General features: G+C 36.0%; 1 protein-coding gene across 1 annotated transcript in view; it reads right to left on the bottom strand.

The window, feature by feature from the left end:
• The window catches only part of DNAH12 (dynein axonemal heavy chain 12), a 238947-nt gene that overhangs the window by 49485 nt on the left and 165843 nt on the right, over positions 1 to 23619 (bottom strand). The window contains exons 54-59 of the mRNA XM_015446091.4: positions 23459 to 23606; positions 23013 to 23158; positions 15678 to 15892; positions 14371 to 14563; positions 11244 to 11436; positions 4630 to 4802 (exon numbers count right to left, since the gene is read on the bottom strand). Of these exons, the coding sequence (XP_015301577.3) occupies positions 4630 to 4802; positions 11244 to 11436; positions 14371 to 14563; positions 15678 to 15892; positions 23013 to 23158; positions 23459 to 23606 (1068 nt within the window). The remainder of the gene's footprint in view (positions 1 to 4629; positions 4803 to 11243; positions 11437 to 14370; positions 14564 to 15677; positions 15893 to 23012; positions 23159 to 23458; positions 23607 to 23619) is intronic.

Consider the following 23619-nt stretch of genomic DNA (forward strand, 5'->3'; position numbering starts at 1 on the left):
AGTGAAATATGGCTTATACCATCTCTCTATTTTCCAAATCCTAAATATCTTATTCTGCCTCACAGTGACTGAAAACAATCAGTTAATTTAAAAAAACATGCCTATTAAATCTCTATTAGTGTAAGGCTCTATGCTAGGGAGGGAAGTGTAAGAGACAAAGAATTATGAAACATTTGCCTGCCCCAAATAAGCATAAAATCTAGAGAAAGATCCACATATTTTAAAAATGCATGAAAAGGTCAGGCACGGTGCCTCTTGCCTGTAATCCCAGCACTTTAGGAGGCCGAGGTGGGTGGATCATTTGAGGTCAGAAGTTTGAGACCAGCTTGGCCAACATGGTGAAACCTCATCTCTACTAAAAATACAAAAATTAGCCACAGGTGGTGGTACAATCCTGTAATCCCAGCTACGAGGGAGGCTGAGGCAGGAGAATTGTTTGAACCCGGGAGGCGGAGGTTGTAGTGTGAGATCACGCCATTGCACTTGAACCTGGGTAATGGAATAAGACTCCGTCTCAAAAAGAAAAAAAATACATAAAAAGTCAGAAAACATATGGATAAATGTAATTACTGGATGGAGTTATGACTGATATTCTTTATACTTTCATATTCCAAAAAATGTTTATAATAAGCATATATTGCTTTCAATTTTTTTAGTTCAATTTAAAAATATAATACCTATGGGAATATAAAATGATGTAGCCATTCTAAAAAATAGTTTGGCATTTTATTATTATTATTATTATTTTGAGACAGGGTCTCACCCTGTCACCCAGGCTGGAGTGCAGTAGCATGATCACAGCTCACTGCAACCTCTACCTCCTGGGCTCAAGTAATCTTCCCATCTCAGCCTCCTAAGTAGCTGGGACTACAAGTGCATGGCACCATGCCCAGCTAGTTTTTTTTTTTTTTTTTTTTTTTTTTTTTTGTAGAGATGGGGTTTCACTATGTTGCCCAGGCTGTCACTTTCTTTAAAAAATTTTTAAAAACTCAACTAAAGAGCTTCTGCACAGCAAAATAAACTATCAACAGAGTAAACAGACAGCCCACACAATGGGAGAAAATATTTTCAAACTGTACATCTGACAAAGATCTAATATCCAAAATCTATAAGAAACTTAAATTAATTAACAAGCATAAAACTAACAACCCCATTAAAAAGTAGGCAAAGGACATAGACACTTTTCAAAAGAAGACATACACATGGCCAAAAAGCATATGAAAAAATGCTTAAAATCATTAATCATTAGAGAAATGCGAATCAAAACCACAATGAGATACCATCTCGCACCAGTCAGAACGGCTATAATTAAAAAGCAAAAAAAAAAACAAAAACAAAAACAAAACAAAAAAACAGAAGCTGGCAAAGTTGTGGAGCAAAGGGAATACTTATACACTGCTGGTGGGAATGTAAATTAGTTCACCATGGAAAGCAGTTTGGAGATTTCTCAAAGAGCTTAAAACAGAACTACCATTTGACCCAGCAATCCATTATTGGGTATATACACAAAGGAATATAAATTGTTCTACCATAAAGACACATATACGTATGTTTATCACAGCACTATTCACAATATCAAAGATCTGGAATCAACCTAGATGCCTGTCAATCGTAGACTAGATAAAACTAATGTGGTACAGATACAACATGGAATACAACACAGCCACCAAAAAGAATGAACTCGTGTCCTTTGCAGCAACATGGATGGAGCTGGAGACCATTATCCTAAGCAAACTAATGCAGGAACAGAAAACCAAATACTGCATGTTCTCACTTATATAACATGAGTACACTTGGACAAAAGGAAGGGAACAATAGACACTGGGGCCTACTCAAAGGTGGAGAGTGGGAGGACGGTGAGGTTCAAAAAACTACCTTTCAGGTATCATGCTCATTACCTGAGTGACCAAATAATCTGTATATTAACCCCCTGTGACATGTAGTTTACCTGTATAACAAACCTGCATATGTACCCCTGAACCTAAAAGCTTAAAAAAAGAGTCCTCAATAAACCCTATGTCTTGTTTGCAAAAAAAAAAAAAAAAAAAAAAAATCTAAACAAACAACTGCTACATGACCCAGCAATTGCACTCCTGGGTATTTATCTCAGAGAAATAAAAATTTCTATTCACAAATATATGTACATGAATGTTTATAGCACTTTTATTCATAGTAACCCCAAACTGGAAATAATTCAGAAGTCCTTCAACAGGTAAACGATTAAACAGATTTTAATCTGTGGTAAATTCATGCTATGAGATATTTCTCAGCCGTCAAAAAGAGCCAAATATTTATACACATAGCAACCTGAACGAATCCCTGGAGAATTATGCTGAGTAAAAAAAGCCAGTCTCAAAAAGTTACATGCCATATGATTCCATTTACATAAAATTTTTGAAGTAACGAAAGTATAGAAATGGAGAACAGGTTAGTGGTTGCCAAGGGTTACGGAAGAGGTAAGGATGGGAAGGAAGTGGGTATAGCTATAAAAGAGCAACACAGATATCCTTGTGGTGGTAGAAATATTCTGTATCTTGACTGTATTAATGTCATTATCATGGTTGTGATATTGTTCTACAGGTTTTCAAAATGTCACCATTGGGGCAACTGGGTAAAAGGTACATGAGATCCTTATTATTTCTCATAATTGCATGTGAATCTACACTTAACTCAAAATTAAAAATTTGATTTTTAAAAAGTAATACATAAGACCATGGGAATGGGATGAAAGGGATGGTGGTATTGACACTTCTCTGAGTAGATCTTTTTGTACAGGATTGAATTTTGGAGTCATTAATGGTGTCTGTACTCAAACATATAATAAAGTTAAAGTCAACAAAGATGAAGAAAAATCCTAAAATGAAACATAAAAATAAACAAATGAACTTAACTGTATTTCACATGAATAACATCTCATGTTGAAGGCGGAAAAACTAACCCAAGTAACTTGAATATAGCATTTTATGCCTAAATTTTTTTTAACTTTAAGTTTTTGTGTGAACATATGCAATCAATTCTCTTGGGTATATACCCAGGAGTGGAATTGCTGGGTTACATGGCAAATCTAGGTTTAATATTTTGAAGAACTTCCAAAGTGGCCACATTATTTTAAAATCCAACCAGCAGTGTAAGAGGGTTCCAATTATTCCACATCTCACCAAAACTTGATACTGACATTTTTATGTCAATTCTTTAACTTGAATTTCCTTCATCATATGGGTTGCATAAATTCAAATTCCAAATGCCAACTGAGAAGGGATTTCAATCACTCAGCAGAGGTTATTCTACCAAGAGTCAATGTAGAAATTTCTTACAGCATACATGATTAGCTCAAGTTGTATTTTTATTTTACGTAAAAAGTACAGCAGTTACTAAATACCAGACATTGTTATAAACACTTTATAAATATTATCTCATTTAATTCTCAAAAACTCAAAAGGTAGCTACTATTATTATCCCAATTTTATAGATAAGAAAAATTACGGCAATTACCTCATGTTAACGAACTTGCCTGTAGGCATGCAGCTAGTATGTGGCAGAACTGAGGTGTAATCCTCAACTCCAGTCTGACTCCAAAATTTGCATACATTCATTAAGTGATTAAAGTGCAAATATCCAGAAAACTATTAGAAATGTGGGGCCAGGTGCAGTGGCTCACTCCTGTAATCTCAGCACTTATGGAGACTGAGTCAGGCAGATTTCTTGAGTCCAGGAGTTCGAGACCAGCCTAGGCAACATGGTGAAACCCCATCTCTACAAAAAAATTCAAAAATTTGCCAGACATAGTGGTGTGCACCTGTACTCTGAAGGCTGAGGTGGGTGGATCACCTGAGCCCGGGAGGTTGGGGCTGCAGTGAGCTGTGATTGTGCCACTGCACTCTAGCCTGGGTGACAGAGTGACACTTGTCTCAAAAATAAATAAATTAATTAAATTAAATAAAGAAAAAAGAAATGTGGGACTGAAGCCTTTTAGAGACCTCAAGGTTGGAGAAAGATACACTAGAGTTGCGAGGAAAAACAAATCATGCGCCTGCCTCACTGAAATATTTAAAAGAGACAAGAAAAAAAACTAGAGTTTATCCCTCCATGCCTAAATCTTGAGTAGGAGTGAAACAACAACTTAAAATAGAAAGAAGATTTTTATTATCTTTCATATGTCTTTTTTTCTTTCACTTTTCCACTTTTTTATATTTTTAGTTTTTGAGACAGTCTCACTCTGTTGCCCAGGCTGGAGAGCAGGGGTGCCATATTGGCTCATTGCAACATCCACCTCCTGAGTTGAAGCGATTCTCCTGCCTCAGCCTCCTGAGTAGCTGGGATTACAGGCACCTGCCACCATGCTTGGCTAATTTATGTATTTTTAGTAGATATGGGGTTTCACCATGTTGGCCAGGCTGGTCTTGAACTCCTGACCTCAAGTGATCTGCCTGCCTCAGCTTCCCAAAGTGCTGAGATTACAGGTGTGAGCCACTGCACCTGGCCATTTTTTCAAATTTTTAATGTTCTGTAATGAATATACATTATGTAAGTTTTTTTAAAAAGTTACTTTTTAAATGGAATTACTTTTTAAATGGAAAGGGCTGTGAAAATCCAACCTTGGGAAGATGAATAAAGTGAGAGAATGTTTACCTGTCATGAATAGAGTTGATATAAAGGTTGACAAACCAGGTAAGAGAGTACTGATACATGGGATCAATATTAGCCAGGTCTGCAATGCTAAAGAATAATACCGATGAGTGTTTGGCGATGGGTCTATAGCCTTCTCGAGACTCTGCTATTTTGAGTTCTGTCTTTTCTGCAATCTAAGAGAAGAACAGAAAAAGCAAGATTAAGAAATAGGAAGAGTATTTTAATTATGTACTTTTCATATAATGAAGTTTATATATTTTTTTAAAATCTCAATTCAATAACATTATATGAATTTAAATATGGTTTACAAGAGAGGGCTTTATCATACTGAAAGCCAGAAATAAAGAAAACAAAAGGGGATGAAGGAAAGAACTAGGGATAGAGGAAAGGGGAAGGAGAGAGAGGAGGAACGAGAGAGGAAAAAAGAAAAAATAAGTTTAAACTTTAGATTAACAGTTTGATCAGCTACCAACCATCTCTTTCTTGAGACATACCAAATAAGAAAACTTTGCTTATTCTTTGACTGACTGATCAGTGTCTACCATAGTCATTCACCTTCTTTTAACAGGTCAGAGATAAAGAGGGAGAGAGGGATGGAGAGCAAGTTTACATGTTTGTATACTTACGGTGTTAACTCATGTACTGGAACCCTGCACAGTCTGGCAAAGTAGGTATTCAAAACTATTTGTTGATTGATGGTTTTATACCCAAGGATGCTTTTTCAACTAGCTTCTCATATGTTTAATTTTCTAACTTAACAGGGCTGTAGATATTCAACCCCCAAGGAAAAATGTTCTCCAAGATAATAGCTCTCCAACTCAATCTGATAGGTTGATATTCTATAGAAAAAATGTTTCGAGCACTATTCCAACTCACTCTTCCTTCTTTGGTAATGCTATCCACAGACTCTGATGAATGGTACGCCTATGTAGTCATGTTTATATCAAATCCTGTTTGTTGCTAATTTAATCAACAGGCAGGCATAAAACCAGATCCAAGATAAGGTAATCAAAAATTTCCCTAGAGAATTAAGACTTTAAAAGCCTCAGAAACTGAAGTTAGGTGGCATCGGCATTAGGAGTAAAAGGTAGTAGGACTTTTTCTACATGTTGGTTCCTACATGCTAGATAAGTATATGAAGGAAGAGATTAAAAAGTCTTAAAAGAAATTGGTCTTCAGTAGAGGGAAGCACAGAATGACCACACAGCCCCGGAAGTAGAGGAAGAGATAGAGAGCACAGAAACTTAAGGTCTTCCATTCATCCTTGATGTCTGGATGTATATCCTATAATTGGGAAAATAAATTATTCCCTTGTATCTTTCTTATTTTAGCTAATTCAAGTGGGTTCCTGTTACTTGCAAACAAACTTTCCCCAAAATTATACTGTATAACCACAAATGAACTAAAAATAAGTTTGGAATCTCAGTCCTAACTATAAATAAGTAAAACAAAGTTATTGACAATGGGAATTAATGACATCTTATCTAAGAAAGCATAATTTTAGTATTCTCATTTAAACCTTTTGCTATTTAAACTTTGACTTTCAATTCAAATGCCATTTTGCAACTAACAGCAATAGCAAGCAGAAACAAACAGCAGATATAATTTTTATTTATTTTTATTTTTTCAAGAGGGAGTCTTGCTCTGTCATCCAGGCTGGAGTGCAGTGGCACGATCTCAGCTCACTACAACCTCCACCTTCTGGGTTCAAGCAATTCTCCTGCCTCAGCCTCCCAAGTAGCTGAGATTATAGGCATCCACCACCACACCTGGCTAATTTTTGTATTTTAGTAGAGATGGGGTTTCACCATGTTGGTCAGGCTAATCTCGAACTCTTGACCTCAGGTGATCCACCTGCTTTGGCCTCCCAAAGTGCTGGGATTACAGGCATGAGCCATTGCACCGGGCCATAATTTTTAAACATTAAATAATAACTTAATTCATATTCCATGGTTTGATCTATGTATACTTAAAAACAGTGTTTGCTAAACTTGAATCTTTAGCATGAAATGCTAGGCTTAAGAAATATAAATACATTTTAAATATCATTTACCATTAATGGCCTAAAATCAAAGAACAAGATATTTTCTAAGAAATAAATACTGTGAGTTGGGCGCAGGGGCTCACGCCTGTAATCCCAGCATTTTGGGAGGCTGAGGTGGGCAGATCACCTGAGGTCCGGAGTTTGAGACCAGCCTGACCAACATGGAGAAACCCCGTCTCTACTAAAAATACAACATTATCCGGGCGTGGTGGCGCATGCCTGTAATCCCAGTTACTCCGGAGGCTGAGGCAGGAGAATGGCTTGAACCCAGGAGGCGGAGGTTGCTATGAGCTGAGATCGTGCCATTGCACTGACTCTGGGCAACAAGAGCAAAACTCCACCTCAAAAGAAATAAAGAAAGGAGAGAGAGAAAGAAGGAAGGAAGGAAGGAAGGAAGGAAGGAAGGAAGGAAGGAAGGAAGGAAGGAAGGAAGGAAGGAGGGAGGGAGGGAGGGAGGGAGGGAGGGAGGGAGGGAGGGAGGGAGAGAGGGAGGGGGGAGGGAGGGAAGGAAGAAAGAAAGGAAAACACTGTGAGTATATGTTAAGATGTTAAAAGAGGGCAACTCATTACTTGTAAAACTTTTCTGGTCTGTGATATTTATATATATAATACTTTCCAAAAATAAAAAAGACTAAACTTCAGTCAGGAAATCATTGGAGTAGCAGTAGGGGTAAACTTTGAAATCTCTAGAATAAACTCGTAAGGTTTTGTTTGTGTTTGTGTAATCTTGCGGGTTTACAGAAAAGGCAAAAGCAGATTTTGACTATGTTGGAGAGCCTTCCCTGCAGATGTTTTTTCTTACATTAGGTGGGTGGAGAAAGGTAGACTAGAAGTCAGGGTCAAATATGGAGTATGTTTTAGCTCAAACCATATAATGAATTTAAAACTGTGTTTGCAATGATCAATGGGATCCAGTCAGAAAGGTACTATAATTTATTATGTTTTTCTCATTGTAAGATAAAGTACTTGAACAAATAAATAATTATATCACCCTTTCTCTTCGAGTCTTAACAGGAAATAAGGCAATAAATGCTCCCTATCCTCTTTACCCTTTGAAAACTAGTTTGGTGAGGGAGCAAGAAGTAGCTTGTTCTGCTCTGATGGACAGGTATTGGGAAAGAAGACATGATAGAATATCTCAGCCATGGTCCCAGACTGGGGGCTGCCACAGAATATTACTCTAAGACCCTACTCCTTTGGCTCCCCCAAGATGAAAAACCCAAAACAAAACAAAACACCAAATAGTACAAGTGACCAGAAAGAATGATTACCATCACATTCATGCAAAATAAATCTATCCAAAAGGGAAGGGTGCCTAGACCTTTAGAAAGTCCTCTGTCCAGCCGGGCACGGTGGCTCACGCCTGTAATGCCAGCATTTTGAGAGGCCAAGGCAGGGGGATCACCTGAGGTTGGGAGTTCAAGACCAACCTGACCAACACAGAGAAACCCGTCTCTACTAAAAATACAAAATTAGCCGGGTGTGGTGGCGCATGCCTGTAATCCCAGCTACTCGGGAGGCTGAGGCAAAAGAATTGCTTGAACCCTGGAGGCGGAGGTTGTGATGAGCCAAGATGGCGCCATTATACTATAGCCTGGGCAACAAGAGCGAAACTGTCTCAACAACGACAACAACAACAACAACAACAAAAAAGTCCTCTGTCTCAGAGCAAGAGTGCATTGTGGGGTGGGAAGCAGTGGAGAGATGCTGAGTAATTAGTGCAATCTCTGTTTAGGTTTCTTTTTATTTTTTAATTACCCTAAAGTGAAGGAGCACGTAACTCATTTGGTGGGCCAAGGAAAACCAAAAGGCCTGAAGATCAATAACATTAGCTTACAGAAGTCATTCTGTAATACCATTTAATTGTGTAAACTTGGGCCTCAGCCAACCTTTCTGGGCCCTAGTTTTCTCAACTATGAAGTACAAAAAATAACTGCTTGCTAATGCCTTTTCTGTTTATAACATTGTATTATTTTATAAAAAGAGAAGTAGTATAAAAATATCATTCAGGGCCGGGCATAGTGGCTCATGCCTGTAATCCCTGCACTTTGGGAGGCCGAGGCGAGTAGATCACCTGAGATCAGGAGTTCAAGACCAACCTGGCCAACATAATGAAACCCTATCTCTACTAAAAATACAAAAAAATTAGCCCGGCGTGGTGGCGGCCACCTGTAATCCCAGCTACTCAGGAGGCCTGAGGCAGGAGAATTACTTGAACCCAGAGGTGGAGGTTGGAGTATGCTGAGATCATGCCATTGCACTCCAGTCTGGACAACAAGAGCAAAACTCTGTCTCCAAAAAAAAAAAAAAAAAAAAAATATATATATATATATATATACATACACACACACACACACACAAAAATATATATATACACACACACAATATATATATACACATTATATATATACACACTCTCTCTCTCTCTCTCTCTCTCTCTACATATATATATATATCTCATTCAGCTCTGTTAGGTGATTTGCAATAAATCCATTATTGGCTGTAGACTACTTGCTCTCTTCCTCCACCTGCCACCCTCAACTCTCATACCTGTCTTCCTGACAAATGACAAGATAATGATGGAATTAATGTCTAAGAATCTCTATTTATTCCTAGAATCCCTTATTGTTCAATCAACTAACAACTACCTCCGCCAAGAACTCCAATCAGGAACAGAGGTAAGACAAACTCTCAAATTCAGTTTTCCAGAGAAGAGTCAATTAAAATCTGAATGAACCCAAGTTGCCTGCTTTATCTATCCAATAATAATACCTATCTGATACTTCTAATAATACTTTACCTATCCAATAATAATACCTATCCGATACTTCTAATAATACCTTACCTGTGCAATAATAATACCTTTCCAATTCTTTTTTTTAAATTATACTTTAAGTTTTAGGGTACATGTGCAGGTTTGTTACATATGTATACATGTGCCATGTTGGTGTGCTGCACCCATTAACTTGTCATTTACATTAGGTATATCTCCTAATGCTATCCCTCCCCTCTCCCCCCACCCCACAACAGGCCCCGGTGTGTGATGTTCCCCATCCTGTGTCCAAGTGTTCTCATTGTTCAATTCCCACCTATGAGTGAGAACATGCAGTGTTTGGTTTTCTGTCCTGGCCATAGTTTGCTCAGAATGATGGTTTCCAGCTTCATGTATGTCCCTGCAAAGGACATGAACTCATCCTTTTTTATGGCTGCATAGTATTCTGTGGTGTATATGTGGCACATTTTCTTAATCCAGTCTATCATTGATGGATATCTGGGTTGGTTCCAAGTCTTTGCTATTGTGAATAGTGCTGAAATAAATATACGTGTGCATGTGTCTTTATAGCAGCATGATTTATAACCCTTTGGGTATATACCCAGTAATGGGATGTCTGGGTCAAATGGTATTTCTAGTTCTAGATCCTTGAGGAATCCCCACACTGTCTTCCACAATGGTTGAACTAGTTTACAGTCCCACCAACAGTGTAAAAGCGTTCCTATTTCTCCAGCATCTGTTGTTTCCTGACTTTTTAATGATTGCCATTCTAACTGGTGTGTGATGGTATCTCATTGTAGTTTTGATTTGCATTTCTCTGATGGCCAGTGATGATGAGCATTTTTTTCATGTGTCTGCTGGCTGCATAAATGTCTTCTTTTGAGAAGTGTCTGTTCATATCCTTTGCCCACTTTTTGATGGGATTGTTTGATTTTTTCTTGTAAATTTAAGTTATTTGTAGATTCTGGATATTAGCCCTTTGTCAGATGGGTAGTTTGCAAAAATTTTCTCCCATTCTGTAGATTGCCTGTTCACTCTGATGGTAGTTTCTTTTGCTGTGCAGAAGCTCTTTAGTTTAGTTAGATCCCATTTGTCAGTTTTGGCTTTTGTTGCCATTGCTTTTGCTGTTTTAGTCATGAAGTCCTTGCCCATACCTATGTCCTGAATGTTATTGCCTAGGTTTTCTTCTAGGGTTTTTATGGTTTTAGGCCTAACATTTAAGTCTTTAATCCATCTTAAATTAATTTTTGCATAAGGTGTAAGGAAGGAATCCAGTTTCAACAGACTTAAAGACCAACGGAACAGAATAGAGCCCTCAGAAATAACACTACACATCTACAACCATCTGATCTTCGACAAAAACAAGAAATGGGGAAAGGATTTCCTATTTAATAAATGGTGCTGGGAAAACTGGCTAGCTATACGTAGAAAGCTGAAACTGGATACCTACCCAATACTTCTAATAATACCTTACCTATCCAATAATACCTATCCGATACTTCTAATAATACCTTCCTTACCTATCCAATAATAATAAATATATTTTAAAACGTTCATTCTAAATTTATTTCTTCTGTGTATAGATACCATATAGATCAGACCAGGTTTTAAATAATTTAACAGTAAGATATTCTCTTAAGAGTTTAAATTTATGTTTTGGTATTTTATCATTTTCTTTTTCCTTTCCAGCAAGGCTACTCCAGCACCTTCCCTGGGGGCTGGAAGAAAATCGGAATCTTAAGATTTCTTAAGAATCTTAAGATTTAAATCAAAAGATTTCCAGGATTCTTTTTTCACCTGCTGTTTCTTTGTTATCTCATTGGACATCATTTTGGCAGAGTCTAAGACTTTAATTGCACTTTCATCTTCTAAAATGTTTCCTTCTGATGATGATAATGTTTCTAAAATTTTTTTCTCTATGTCTTTCAGCTGTTTCTTGTTAGCTGCAGACTGAAGAATAAGGGCATTTCGTTCCTCTTCTAATTCTGGTCTAAAAAGATAGAAACATTTAGTCCAAATTTGTAGTATTTTATCTAAATTTACATCTAAGTGTTACATATCACAAATTTGTAGACATCTAACACAAACTAAGGTGATTAACTGCTTTATTTTAAGGGAAAAATACTTTCACACACATAACTATTTGAGAAGTTCAAGCAAAAAAAGCATTAATTGTATGCATGTAAAATGTGGCAATAACATGTGCCACAGTAAGTCTAAGAATACATTAGACTTATCCATACGGCATAGCTGGTATGCAAAAGTAAGAACTGGAGAAGAAATTCAAAGTATGAACTTCTTATTTATTTCTTGATTTTGTCACCACTAAGTCTCATTTTCATCATATTTTCTATAGTAGCAAACATTGAAAGGATGACTGGTCATAAAACTGACTCTTTAAGTGAAAGACAAAATTGGCATTTATGTCGAAACACTTATGTCAAACAAAAATGGGATGAAACTTCAAAATAACACAGTCTACCACGGAATAGAATATGTTATGACATGGTTCTGCATTGGACACTCTACAAGTGGGATTTAAATATTGGAAGAAACACTTCATAGTTAAATATTTTCACTTTTAATTCGATTTCATTTACTAGACCACTTGATAATGTTACATTTAGATTCAAGTGAGATCAGATTTCCTTCCAGAAGCAATTCTTTACTAGTAGCCCTCCCAGGTACCATAGTGTTTTTCCTCATTTTAAAAAAAAATACATATTTGTGGTTTTACATTTAAGTCTTTAATCCTTATTATAGGCACAGGCAAAGATTTCACAACAAAAACATCAAAAGCAATTGCAACAAAAACGCAAATTGACAAATCGGATCTAATTAAACTAAGGAGCTTCTGCACAGCAAAATAAACTATCAGAATGTACAGACAACCTACAGAATGGGAGAAAATGTTTGCAATCAATCCACCTGACAAAGGTCTAATATCCAGAATCTACAAAGAACATAAACAAGTTTACAAGAAAAAACAAACAACCCCATTAAAAAGTGGGCAAAGGACACTTCTCAAAAGAAGATATTTATGTGGCCAACAAACATATGAAAACAAGCTCAACATCACTGATCATTACAGAACTGTAAATCAAAACCAAAATGCGATACCATCTTATGCCAGTCAGAATGGTGATTACTAAAAAGTCAAGAAACAACAGATGCTGGTGAGGCTGCAGAGAAACAGAAACACTTTTACACTGTTGGTGGGAATGTAAATTAGTTTAACCATTGTGGAAGACAGTATGACGATTCCTCAAAGACCTAGAACCAGATATACCATTTGACACAGCAATCCCATTACTGGGTATATACCAAAGGAATAGAAATCATTCTATTATAAAGGTACATGCACGTGTATGTTTACTGCAGTGCTATTCACAATAGCAAAGACATGGAATCAACCTAAGTGCTCATCAACTATAGACTGGATAAAGAAAATGTGGTACATATACACCATGGAATACTATGCAGCCATAAAAAGGAACAAGATCATGTCCTTTGCAGAGACATGGATGGAGCTGGAAGCCATTATCATCAGCAAACTAACACAAAAACAGAAAACCAGACACTGCATGTTCTCACTTATAAGCGGGAGCTGAAAAAGATGAACACATAGACACAGGGTAGGGCACAACACACACTGGGGCCTGTCAGGGTGGGTAGGAGGAGTGAGAGCATCAGGAAAAATAGCTAATGCATGCTGGGCTTACTACCAAGGTGATGGGTTAAGTGCAGCAAATCACCATGGCACACATTTACCTATGTAAGAAACCTGCACATCCTGCACATGTACCCTGGAACTTAAAATAAAAATAGTACATATATAGAGTATAAAGAAAACGATAAAAATTACCCATAATCTTACCACCAGAGAGAATTACTTTAACATTGAAGTGTATTCCTTCCCAATCTTTTTTTAATTCTTTTTATATATGTAGATAAACATCCATCTTTTTTTAAACAAAATATTACATATTCTGGATATAGTTTTATATGCTGCTTTTTCCCTCTTTTGCTAAGCATTTTCTTATTAATATCCTGTGTATATGTATATAAATGAATATATTTCTATTTACAGTCACAGCATAGATTCCTAGGGGTGAAATTTCTGGCTCATTCAGATGCAAGTCAGAAGTCATGGTGTCAGAGGAATTTGAACCACAGCAACTCCATCTTGAGTAGGGGGTGGGTAAAATGAGATTAAAACCTACTGGACTGCATTCCCAAATAGTTGGGCCTTCTAAGTCACAGGATGAGATACGAAGTCAACACAAGAAACAGGTCATAAAGACCTTGCTGATAAAACAGATTACAGTAAAGAAGCTGGCTAAATCCCACCAAAACCAAGACGGCCACAAAAGTGACCTCTGCTCATCCTCACTGCTACACCCCACCAGTGCCATAACAGTTTACAAATGCTATGACAACATCAAAAAGTTACCCTCTATGGTCTAAAAAAGGGAGGCATAAATAATCCACCCCTTGTTTAGCATATAACCAAGAAATAACCATAAAAATGGACGACTAGCAGCCCTCGGGCTGCTCTATGGAGGAGCCATTCTTTTATTCCTTTACTTTCTTAATAAACTTGCTTTCACTTTACTCTGTGGACTCGCCCTGAATTCTTTCTTGCACAAGATCCAAGAACCCTTTCGTGGGGTCTGGATCGGGATCCCTTTCCTGTAACAATGGCATGTAACCTGAACCCAACTGCCCATACTAAAAGCCCAATATAACACAGTTGGCTTATAACTTACTTGTTACAGATGGCTATTTTAGAGGATTATGTGATTATTTATAGTAACAAAGTATAAAATTTGACAAAGTTTTAAAAGATTCACAAAACAAAAATATTAATGGCCTACAAATGTTCCTTTTTAAACCGTCTAGAAGCATCTAAGAAAATACATACCTCTCCTTTGCAACAACAATACCTAGTAATTGATCTTCAAGTCCTTCTGGAGTTATCATGAAATTGAGCAAAGACACTTTTGTAGCCAGCTCTGGCATATAGTGTGGATTTCTTAGTTTTGTGGTGATATAAAATTTGAAATCAAAGGAATACTCAATAATGACCTCACCAAGTCTGATGCAATCAATGCCACCTATAGTTCAGAAAACAAATGCATAACAAGTGAGCTAGTTACATAGCCCCTCACACTATGTACTTCTCTGGCCTTGCCTAGGTTACAAATAAATGGTCCTAAAGTAATTTAAAATAGAAAACAAGGCCAGGTTCGGTGGCTCACACCTATAATTCCAATACTTTGGGAGGCCAAGGCAGGTGGATCACTGGAGGTAAGGAGTTCAACACCAGCCTGGCCAACATGGTGAAACCCCATCTCTACTAAAAATACTAAAAAAATTACCTGGGTGTCGTGGTGGCACACACCTGTAATCCCAGCTACTTTGGAGGCTGAGGAACAAGAATCACTTGAACCCAGGAGGCAGTGAGCTGAGACTGCACCACTATACTCCATCCTGGGCAACAGAGCAAAACTCTGTCTCAAAATGATAATAACAACATATAGAAAACAGGAGAGGCAAAAGTCACAGACACAGCAACAAGTAAGCAGTTATACAGCAGGACTCTTTATGGGTTAATATAGGACATTTTCTTTGGTTGTCATAGAGCTTTGTAAATCAAGATTTCTCTTGAGCTTTCTTCCTCCATCAATTTTCAATTATGATTCTAAAATATATGTAAATGACTAAAGTTCTTAAAGGTAATAGCACTTGGCAGAGACAAATTTTTATAAACAGAAAGATATTAGGTGGACAATGTTTACCTAAACTCAACTCAGGCCCACATTCACAATCACTATTCATGGTGGCTAATTCCTATAATCCCAGCACTTTGGGAGGCTGAGGGAGGAGGATCACTTGAGGCCAGGGGTTTGACACCACCACTATTCATAACAATAGACTTTTTGTGGTCAAGGGTCACAGGATAAAGGAATTTCAAGCTGGCTTCAACTTCTTTATGTTCTCTGACAGTCTAGATAACAGTGGTTAAGGCAATGAAGAGAGGGCAAGGTATATATCTGGTTAAGGTTCATTCCTGATAGCTTGTTCCAAATTTCCTTTCACTCATAACAATGAACCAGAAGCTCTGCATTATTAACATTATTATTAAATTTATGTAGTAGGCTTCTTTCATGCCTCCAAGATAATTCAATCATCTTTCAGTTCTACAGATTAATAGAAATTGCTTTATACCTTGTTTAAAAGTTTGTCTAAGTAGTAAAGGCTCCAAAGATGGATCCAGTTCTTCACCAACATTTTCTAATAGAAGTGGAGTTCCAAACTGAATACAGTTTTCCAACGTTCTCATATAGTCTGAATCTGATAGCTTAATAACACTAAGCTGATTTTCTTTTTCAGAGTTTTTGATCCACTTATTGGCTTGACCCTGGGGGTCAATCATTAAAGGCCTAGAATATAATAAGAAAAATTCTGAGAGGAAGACATAAACGTTGAGATTTCTTTAGAATTATATAAATAATAAATATCACCATCAATCTATACAAAGTATTTCATATACATTATCAGGATTACTCTTCACAAAAGTCCTATGAGAAAAAAGTGAAAAGGAGTTTTTTTTCTTTTTCTTATTTATTTTTCAAATGAAGAAATTCAGTCTCAGGAAGTACTCTGCTCAAGGTTCCAAGGTTCCAAAACTAGTTCAGTGTTAGAAGTAGTAGGACCTTGTGAATCTCTGAGCTCTGCTCTTCCCAATATAATATGCTGTCTTCATGGTAACTTTAATACATGACATCTGTTAACATAATATGAAAGTAATACTATAAAATATTTGATAAACATTTAAAACAAGAGATCCACTAGCATATAAGGGATTTCCTCAGATTATAAGTAGAATTACAAATTATGTCCAAGTTTAGGGTGGTATATATCTGAGATCTATTTAGGAGTTTCTTCTGAGTTAGCACAGTAAAGACTGTGTTCAAGAATATATGATTCATGGTTCAGATGTGTAATATATGATGTGCTTTTTGCTCTTCCTCATGGATGATGCTCACTGTCCTAGGTTTCTCTTGTATCCAGTACGGTACATTAAATTTTCTTTTAAAAATATAGCCCAGAGGCCGGGCACGGTGGCTCAGGCCTGTAATGCCAGTGCTTTGGGAGGCCAAGGCGGGCAGATCACCTGATGTCAGGAGTTCAAGACCAGCTTGGCCAACATGGTGAAAGCCTGTCTCTACTAAAAAAAATAAATAAATAAATACAAAAATTACCCGGGTGTGGTGGTGGGTGCCTGTAATCCCAGCTATAGGGGAGGCTGAGGCAGGAGAATCGCTTAAACCCGGGAGATGGAGGTTGCAGTGAGCTGAGATCGCACCACTGCACTCCAGCCTGGGCAACAAAGAATGAAACTCCATTTAAAAATATATATATACACATATATAATTTTATTTAATTATATATAAAAAATTATATATATTTAATATTTATATATATTTAAATAGATATATATACATATCACAGAAAAGGGAGTTTTTGTCCCATGTCACGTCAGCTTTCCCATTCTCTTTCTATTCCAACAGATTCTAGGGCTAGAGCTAAAATCCCCTTTCCCTATAAGCTCTTTAATTTACTCTCAAATAACTGTGTTCTTTTAGTTTCTGTCTTTCCCCAAAGACTAAACTAGACGACTGGACGTTTTCTTTCTTGGCTCTAATTGTGCTGAAATCCTACTTAAAGTACAAAAAGGTCCAGACGGTGCTTAAAATCTACTTTTCCTACCACAGCAAAGAAAGCAAAGGCATTCTGCAAACAAAGTTATTTTTTCATAGACGTTACCTAGTAATTACACTAGTAGATGCTTTTGGTACCTTTCAAGGCCCTGTTTAAAGAGACATTATTTTCTTCCTTTCATGTCCTTATTATTGGAAAAATACAGTATGTGTTCATTCCCTCACAAAATGCAACAACACCTATAAATTAACATTCTAATGTTAATAAACATCCTTGGTAATGCCTAAATAAATGTTCTTGGTTACCCAATAATTAGAGATTCTTGTCTACTCTGAAAGAAATCTGACTCCTATTTAATATAACCTTATGTGAATACTGGAAAATTGGATTGTTGTGTCCATCATAGAAATAAGGCCAGGCCATGGAATTTGCATTCTAAGTATACCTTACTCTAGGTATGAAAATAATACTAGCCTACATTTGAGATCTTTGAGCAGTTTGAAGAAAGCAGCATTATCCATCTACGTTTCTGACAGAGGTGGTAATTTGGAGGAAAATAAGCTTTGCTGTTAAGTAGCCAGAGCAATGTATAAACACTAAAAAAGGAACACACTATTTTGCATTTTATTTTTTGTCTCCTACCTCCACCTAGGAGACACAGTAAGCGTTTTCATCACGGTTGAAACATGGCAAAATCAGAACTTAAGATATAGACTAGAGTGAGATATTCAAAGATAATTACAAAAAACTAACATTTCTTGAGCACTTATGTGCTAAGTGCTTTCTCACAACATTTCTATGAAGTAGGAGTTATTTTCATTCACAGATGGGGAAACCAAGGCACTGAGAGGTCAAATATGTTACCAAACTCTCAAGACAGAAAGTGAGGAAGTTTGAACCCAAATGCCCTCACTCCAGAGTCTGAACTGCTCTCAACCATTGCACAATATTATAAACAGACAAACTGCTAGAAACTATAAAGAGCAAGCACAATGATTAATTATCAACTACAGTCACAACAGCATGACTGGCTAAAAATCCTTCTTCCTCCTAGTGCTGATGGATAAAATATGACATTATTTTAAATGCACAGGTTAGTTGAGGCATGCATTTAAAAGACACATACATGCATTCACACATATCTAATACATAGGTACAGAAAAACACAGGTGCCAAAACAGATAAAACTAAAATCCAGAATAGTAAGTTTGTGAGCTAAACTGACAGCTGGACTTGGGAAGAGTGTCAGTCTGATAATCTAGAGGCTCACTGGGTCCATACGTGGGGGGAGGCTGGAACTGAGACCTTTGTATTAAGCTGAAACTCACAAAAGGCTTAAAGAAGTCACTGATAGAAAAAATTTCAACCCTATGCATAAAGAGACAAGAAGGAAATGTTTTGATTCCCATCTCATATCTGGCTAGGAAAAAGTGTCCCCTCAAAATGTGAATGTGTAGCTGTGGGTCTATATCTCATACAGGTTTAGGATATAAATTTATACCATCTACATGACTGAGGAAACTCCAAGCTGGAAAATTAACAGTTTGTGGCCAGTAATACTCCAAAGAATCCCAGAAGAAGTAAAGGCAAAACACACACTGCAGCTGAAAGTAGATTTGAAAGTTTACCCCTATTGCCACTCCAGTGGTTCCCTAACTGAAGTTTAGCCTTTTTTATTCTTGGAAAGCATTATATATATATATATATATATATATAGCATTATATATATATATTTATATATATATAATATATATATATTTTTATATATATATATCTCAAAGATCAGAAAAATTTTAATGAAATGTCTTCTTTTAACATCTTAACATACACTCACAGTATTTGTTTCTTAGAAAATGGCTTGTTCTTTGATTTTAGGCTATTAATGGTAAATTTAAAATGTATTTGTATTTCTTAAGTGTAGCATTTCATACTAAAAATCGCTGAATTGTACAATTTAAAAGGGTAAATTTTATGGTACATGAATTATATATCAATACAGCTGTTCAAAATGATGGGAGGTGGGGGCACTATACTCACCTGTAGTTCCAGCTACATCAGGAAGCTGAGCCCAGGAGGTCAAGGCTGCAGTGGGCCATGATTGCACTACTACACTCCAGCCTAGGTGACAAACTGAGACCCCGATCTCAAAACACACATACACACACAAACACATGTGCATACACACCTGGACACATCAAACTGCTGAAAACTAAAGAGAGAAAAACTGGAAATTTTCCAGAGGAAAAAAAGGTATATTATATAAAGAGGAACTAAAGTAAGACTTAGAGTAGACTTCTCATCAGACTATGCAGGTCAGAAGCAATGTAGTGACATCGTGAAAGAAAAAACAATAAGCCCCAAAACAGAAGCAAAAAACAACTGTCAACCCAAAATTCTAAACTCAGCCAAAAAAAAAAAAAAGAAAAATCTTTCAAAATGAAGATGAAATAAAGACTTTTTTCAAGGTTGGTTAATAGATACAGAAATACAGTTATGTAGAAGGCATAAGATCTAGCATTTGATAGTGCAGTAGGGTAACTATAGTTAACAATAGTTTATTGTATAGTTCAAAACTTCTAGAAAAGAAGAATTAGAATATTCTCAACATAAAGAAAATATAAATGTTTGAAGTGATGAATACCCCACTATCCTGACTTGATCACTGTACATGGAATAAATGTATTAAAATATCACATATATCCCTGAAATAGGTACAACTATTACATACCAATTTTTTTAAAGATTGTTTTTTTAGACCAGAAAAAGAAAAAAGCTGAATTCATTGCCAGTAGACCTGTTCACATGAAGTGTTAAAGGACATTCTTCAGGCAGAAGAAATGTGAAACCAAACAGAAACTAAGAAATTAAGAGGTCCCAAAATGGGAAAAAGATGAAGGTAAACATAAGACTTTTTTTCTTATATTTAATCACTCTAAAAGATAAATTATTGTCTAAAGTAAAAATAAAGAGAATCTATTATAGAATTTATGGCATATAAAAAAGTGAAATATGTAACAGCACAAAAGACAGACAAGAGATAGAATTATACTGTTGAAAGATACACTATATATAATAGCATAAAATTATTTGAAGATATTCAGTAATAAACTAGAAACGGATGATATTATAAACACTAGCACGAACACTAAAAATAAGGAGCATTTAACCAATAAGCCAATGTGGACATAAAATGGAATCATAAAAAAAATTCAGCTAATCCAAATCCAAGTAGAAAAAGAAGAAAAAAAGGAACAAAGAACAAAGGAGACAAATAAAAAAGAACAAGGTGGTAGATTTAAATCTAAGTGTATCAATAATTCCATTAAATGTAAATGATCTAAATACTGGGATTAAAAGTAGAAAGAAAAACAAAGCATTTTAAAAGCAGTTCACAAGTCCTCACTAAAGTTAGAAAGACTAAAGGGACAAAGCAATGAGGAAATAATGGATAACTCAACAAATAGTGCTGGAGTAAATGGCTATCATTATAAAAATAAATAAAATTACCTTTTGTCATGTCCAAAAATGCAAAAGAAGGAAGCAAACATTTGAGTCCTAATTGTAAAACGTAAGCTACTTTTCCAGGTCATGACTCTTCTTCTGAGAGCTACACTCTGGGTCTTCAATACTCATGGTTGTTACTCTGGCTTGGGCCCCACAGCTATAAGTTACTAAACCTAAGGTGAATGTTTGTCTCAAGCTAGACCAATCAGATGTTTTTCACAGGAATTAGAATTTGGACTCAGTGGTTATAGTTAATCTATACTACTCAACTGATTTTTTTTTTTTTTTTTTTTTTTGGAGACAGAGTCTTGCTCTGTCACCCAGGCTGGAGTGCAGTGGCGCAGTCTTGGCTAACTGCAACCTCTGCCTCCCAGGTTCAAGCGATTCTCCTGCCTCAGCCTCCTGAGTAGCTGGAATTACAGGCGCATGCCACCATGCCTGGCTAATTTTTTTTTTTTTTTTTTTGTATTTTCAGTAGAGATAGGGTTTCTTCATATTGACCAGGCTGGTCTTGAACTCCCTACCTTGTGATCTGCCCGCCTCAGCCTCCCAAAGTGGTGGGATTACAGGCATGAGCCACCGTGCCCAGGCCACAACAGCATTTTCTAAACTGCAATTTAAATAATCTGAATGGTCACAAAACACATGGAAATGGGTTCTAAAACAGAATTAACAGACTCAAGGGTCTAATATTCTGTTAAACAGAATGATCCCTGCTCTACCACAGAACACGTTTTTTATAACTAAAACATATTCTTTTTCAGATTATATTAAATTTTGCTTATTGCTTAGAAGTTTCAACTTAAGTATCTTCGCTCTCAAGTAAAGTTTTGAGTGTAAACTCAATATATGATTATATACATTCTTATTTTATTAAAACAATACTGCCAATATAAACAGGAGTTAGTTGTTTTGAAGTTTCCAGAAAGATTTGCAGAGAATATAAAACAAACAATAACTCAAACTTTCAGGATGTTACATTTTCTTATATCTTTAATTTATCTCATCTCAAAGAAGACCAAAATTTCCATTATGGTTTTAAAGGCAGTGAGTATGATATCCTATTCCACAATTCACTCCAGCATAGTAATTAAGAGCAAGGATTTGAAAATCAGATTGCCTGGATTCAAATTCTGACTCTATCACTTATTCGCTGTCTTTACTAATTTAAAATTACTAAATCATTCTGGGCTTCAATTTCCTCATCTATAAAATGGGATAATAATAATACCTAACTCACAGGACATTGTGAAGATGTTGGGCACTTAGAATAAATAGTACCTGATAAATCTAAGAGCTCCATAGTATCTATCACAGTATATTTGAGATACAGTCCCATGAAAAGACTTTTAAAATTAGATGACACTGTCACTACATAACCATTATAGAAAACTATTTCTCAAAGGAAAGTAATTTTCCAAGTTTTTCAAAGTGATATGAATAAGAGGATAACAATAAAGACATTTGAAAAGTTTTTATAGTTATCAGACTATCAATGATAGCAAATAAAAAAGGTACCCATGAAATTGCATAAATTATCAAGTTATAATATCTTGAAGATGGATAGCAATACCTAGTTAAAATTAGTACATTGTATAGACAGAAACTAGAAATAGCCCAGATGTCCATCAATAGAATACATCAACAGTGATACATTCATAAAATGGAACTCAGCAACAAAAAATAGGAACAGAGTACCAATGTATGCAATAACATGGATAGATCTCAGAAAAAAATATGCCAAAAGAAGCCTTACCCAATAACATATACATTATGATTCCTTTATATGAAATTCTAGAAGTAATCCATACAAAAATAACCTAGGCAAAACTAACCCATGGTGGGAAATAATCAGAACAATGATTTCTTGGGGTGGGATGAGGGTAGGGATATACGAAAGGAACATAAGGAGACTTCCCTGGTGGTAGTCATGTTTTATATCTTGATAGAGATTTGGGTTACACTAGTTTATATCTTCGTTAGAACTCACTGAATGGTATGGTTTTGTGTATTTCATGTATGTAAATTTTACCTCAAAAGAATAAAAACATAAGCAAATAGTGAACTTTAGTTGATGATATGCATGCTGAAGTATCTGGAAGGAAGTATACCTATGTCTGCCATTTACATGGAAATGCATTTTAAAAGATGGGTTGATGGAGTGATAGAGGGAAGGACAGGTACATGATAAAGCAAAAATACTAAAGTGTTAACTGCAGAATCTAGGAGGTGGTAGTTATATTGGTGCTTATGATAAAATTCTTTCAACTTTTCTATATGTTTGAAATTTTTCAAATAAAACAACGGAAAAAATAAACAGTTTATATTTCTTACCAACGCCTTGAGTTGTTAACGATCACTCCATTATCTATGGAAAACCTATCTGTTGGTAATCCAGCAATATTCCAAGCTCTAATTTGTACTGGATCACCCAGGGTTTTACTCAACAAGAACTCCTCTGAACATGGGATTTTTTTCTTCTGTAAGAAATAAACAAAAATCTGTTTTCTTTCATCTTGTTAATTGAAATATTTTTTAAATTAAAATATCAGTTTAATTGTCACTAGGTAGTATTTAATAACGCTAAGGAACGGAAAGAAAAGAAATTAAAAGTTGAACTGTGGAACTATTTTACTGATGAACCAAGAAGCAAAAAAAGAAAGACCCCATGTTTTCAGTTATTTCTTCTTTTTGTCCTTGTTATCATCCTTTCCCCCAAAATATCCCAAAACATACTTTGGATGTTCTAAAACAAGACTTAAAAAATATAAAACCATTACCTTGCACAACATGCTCCAATCTTTTGTACATGTTTCTCGAAAGCCAGAAGTGAAAGCACCAAGGTAAGCTATGACTCCTGCTGATACCAAGACATCGCCAGTTAAATTTTCATATGTTATCTGAAGGTCATCTGCAGCTTGGGCCCATCTGTGCCATCAAC

The sequence above is a fragment of the Macaca fascicularis genome, chromosome 2 (genome assembly GCF_037993035.2).
Source record: "Macaca fascicularis isolate 582-1 chromosome 2, T2T-MFA8v1.1".
Lineage (NCBI taxonomy): Eukaryota > Metazoa > Chordata > Mammalia > Primates > Cercopithecidae > Macaca > Macaca fascicularis.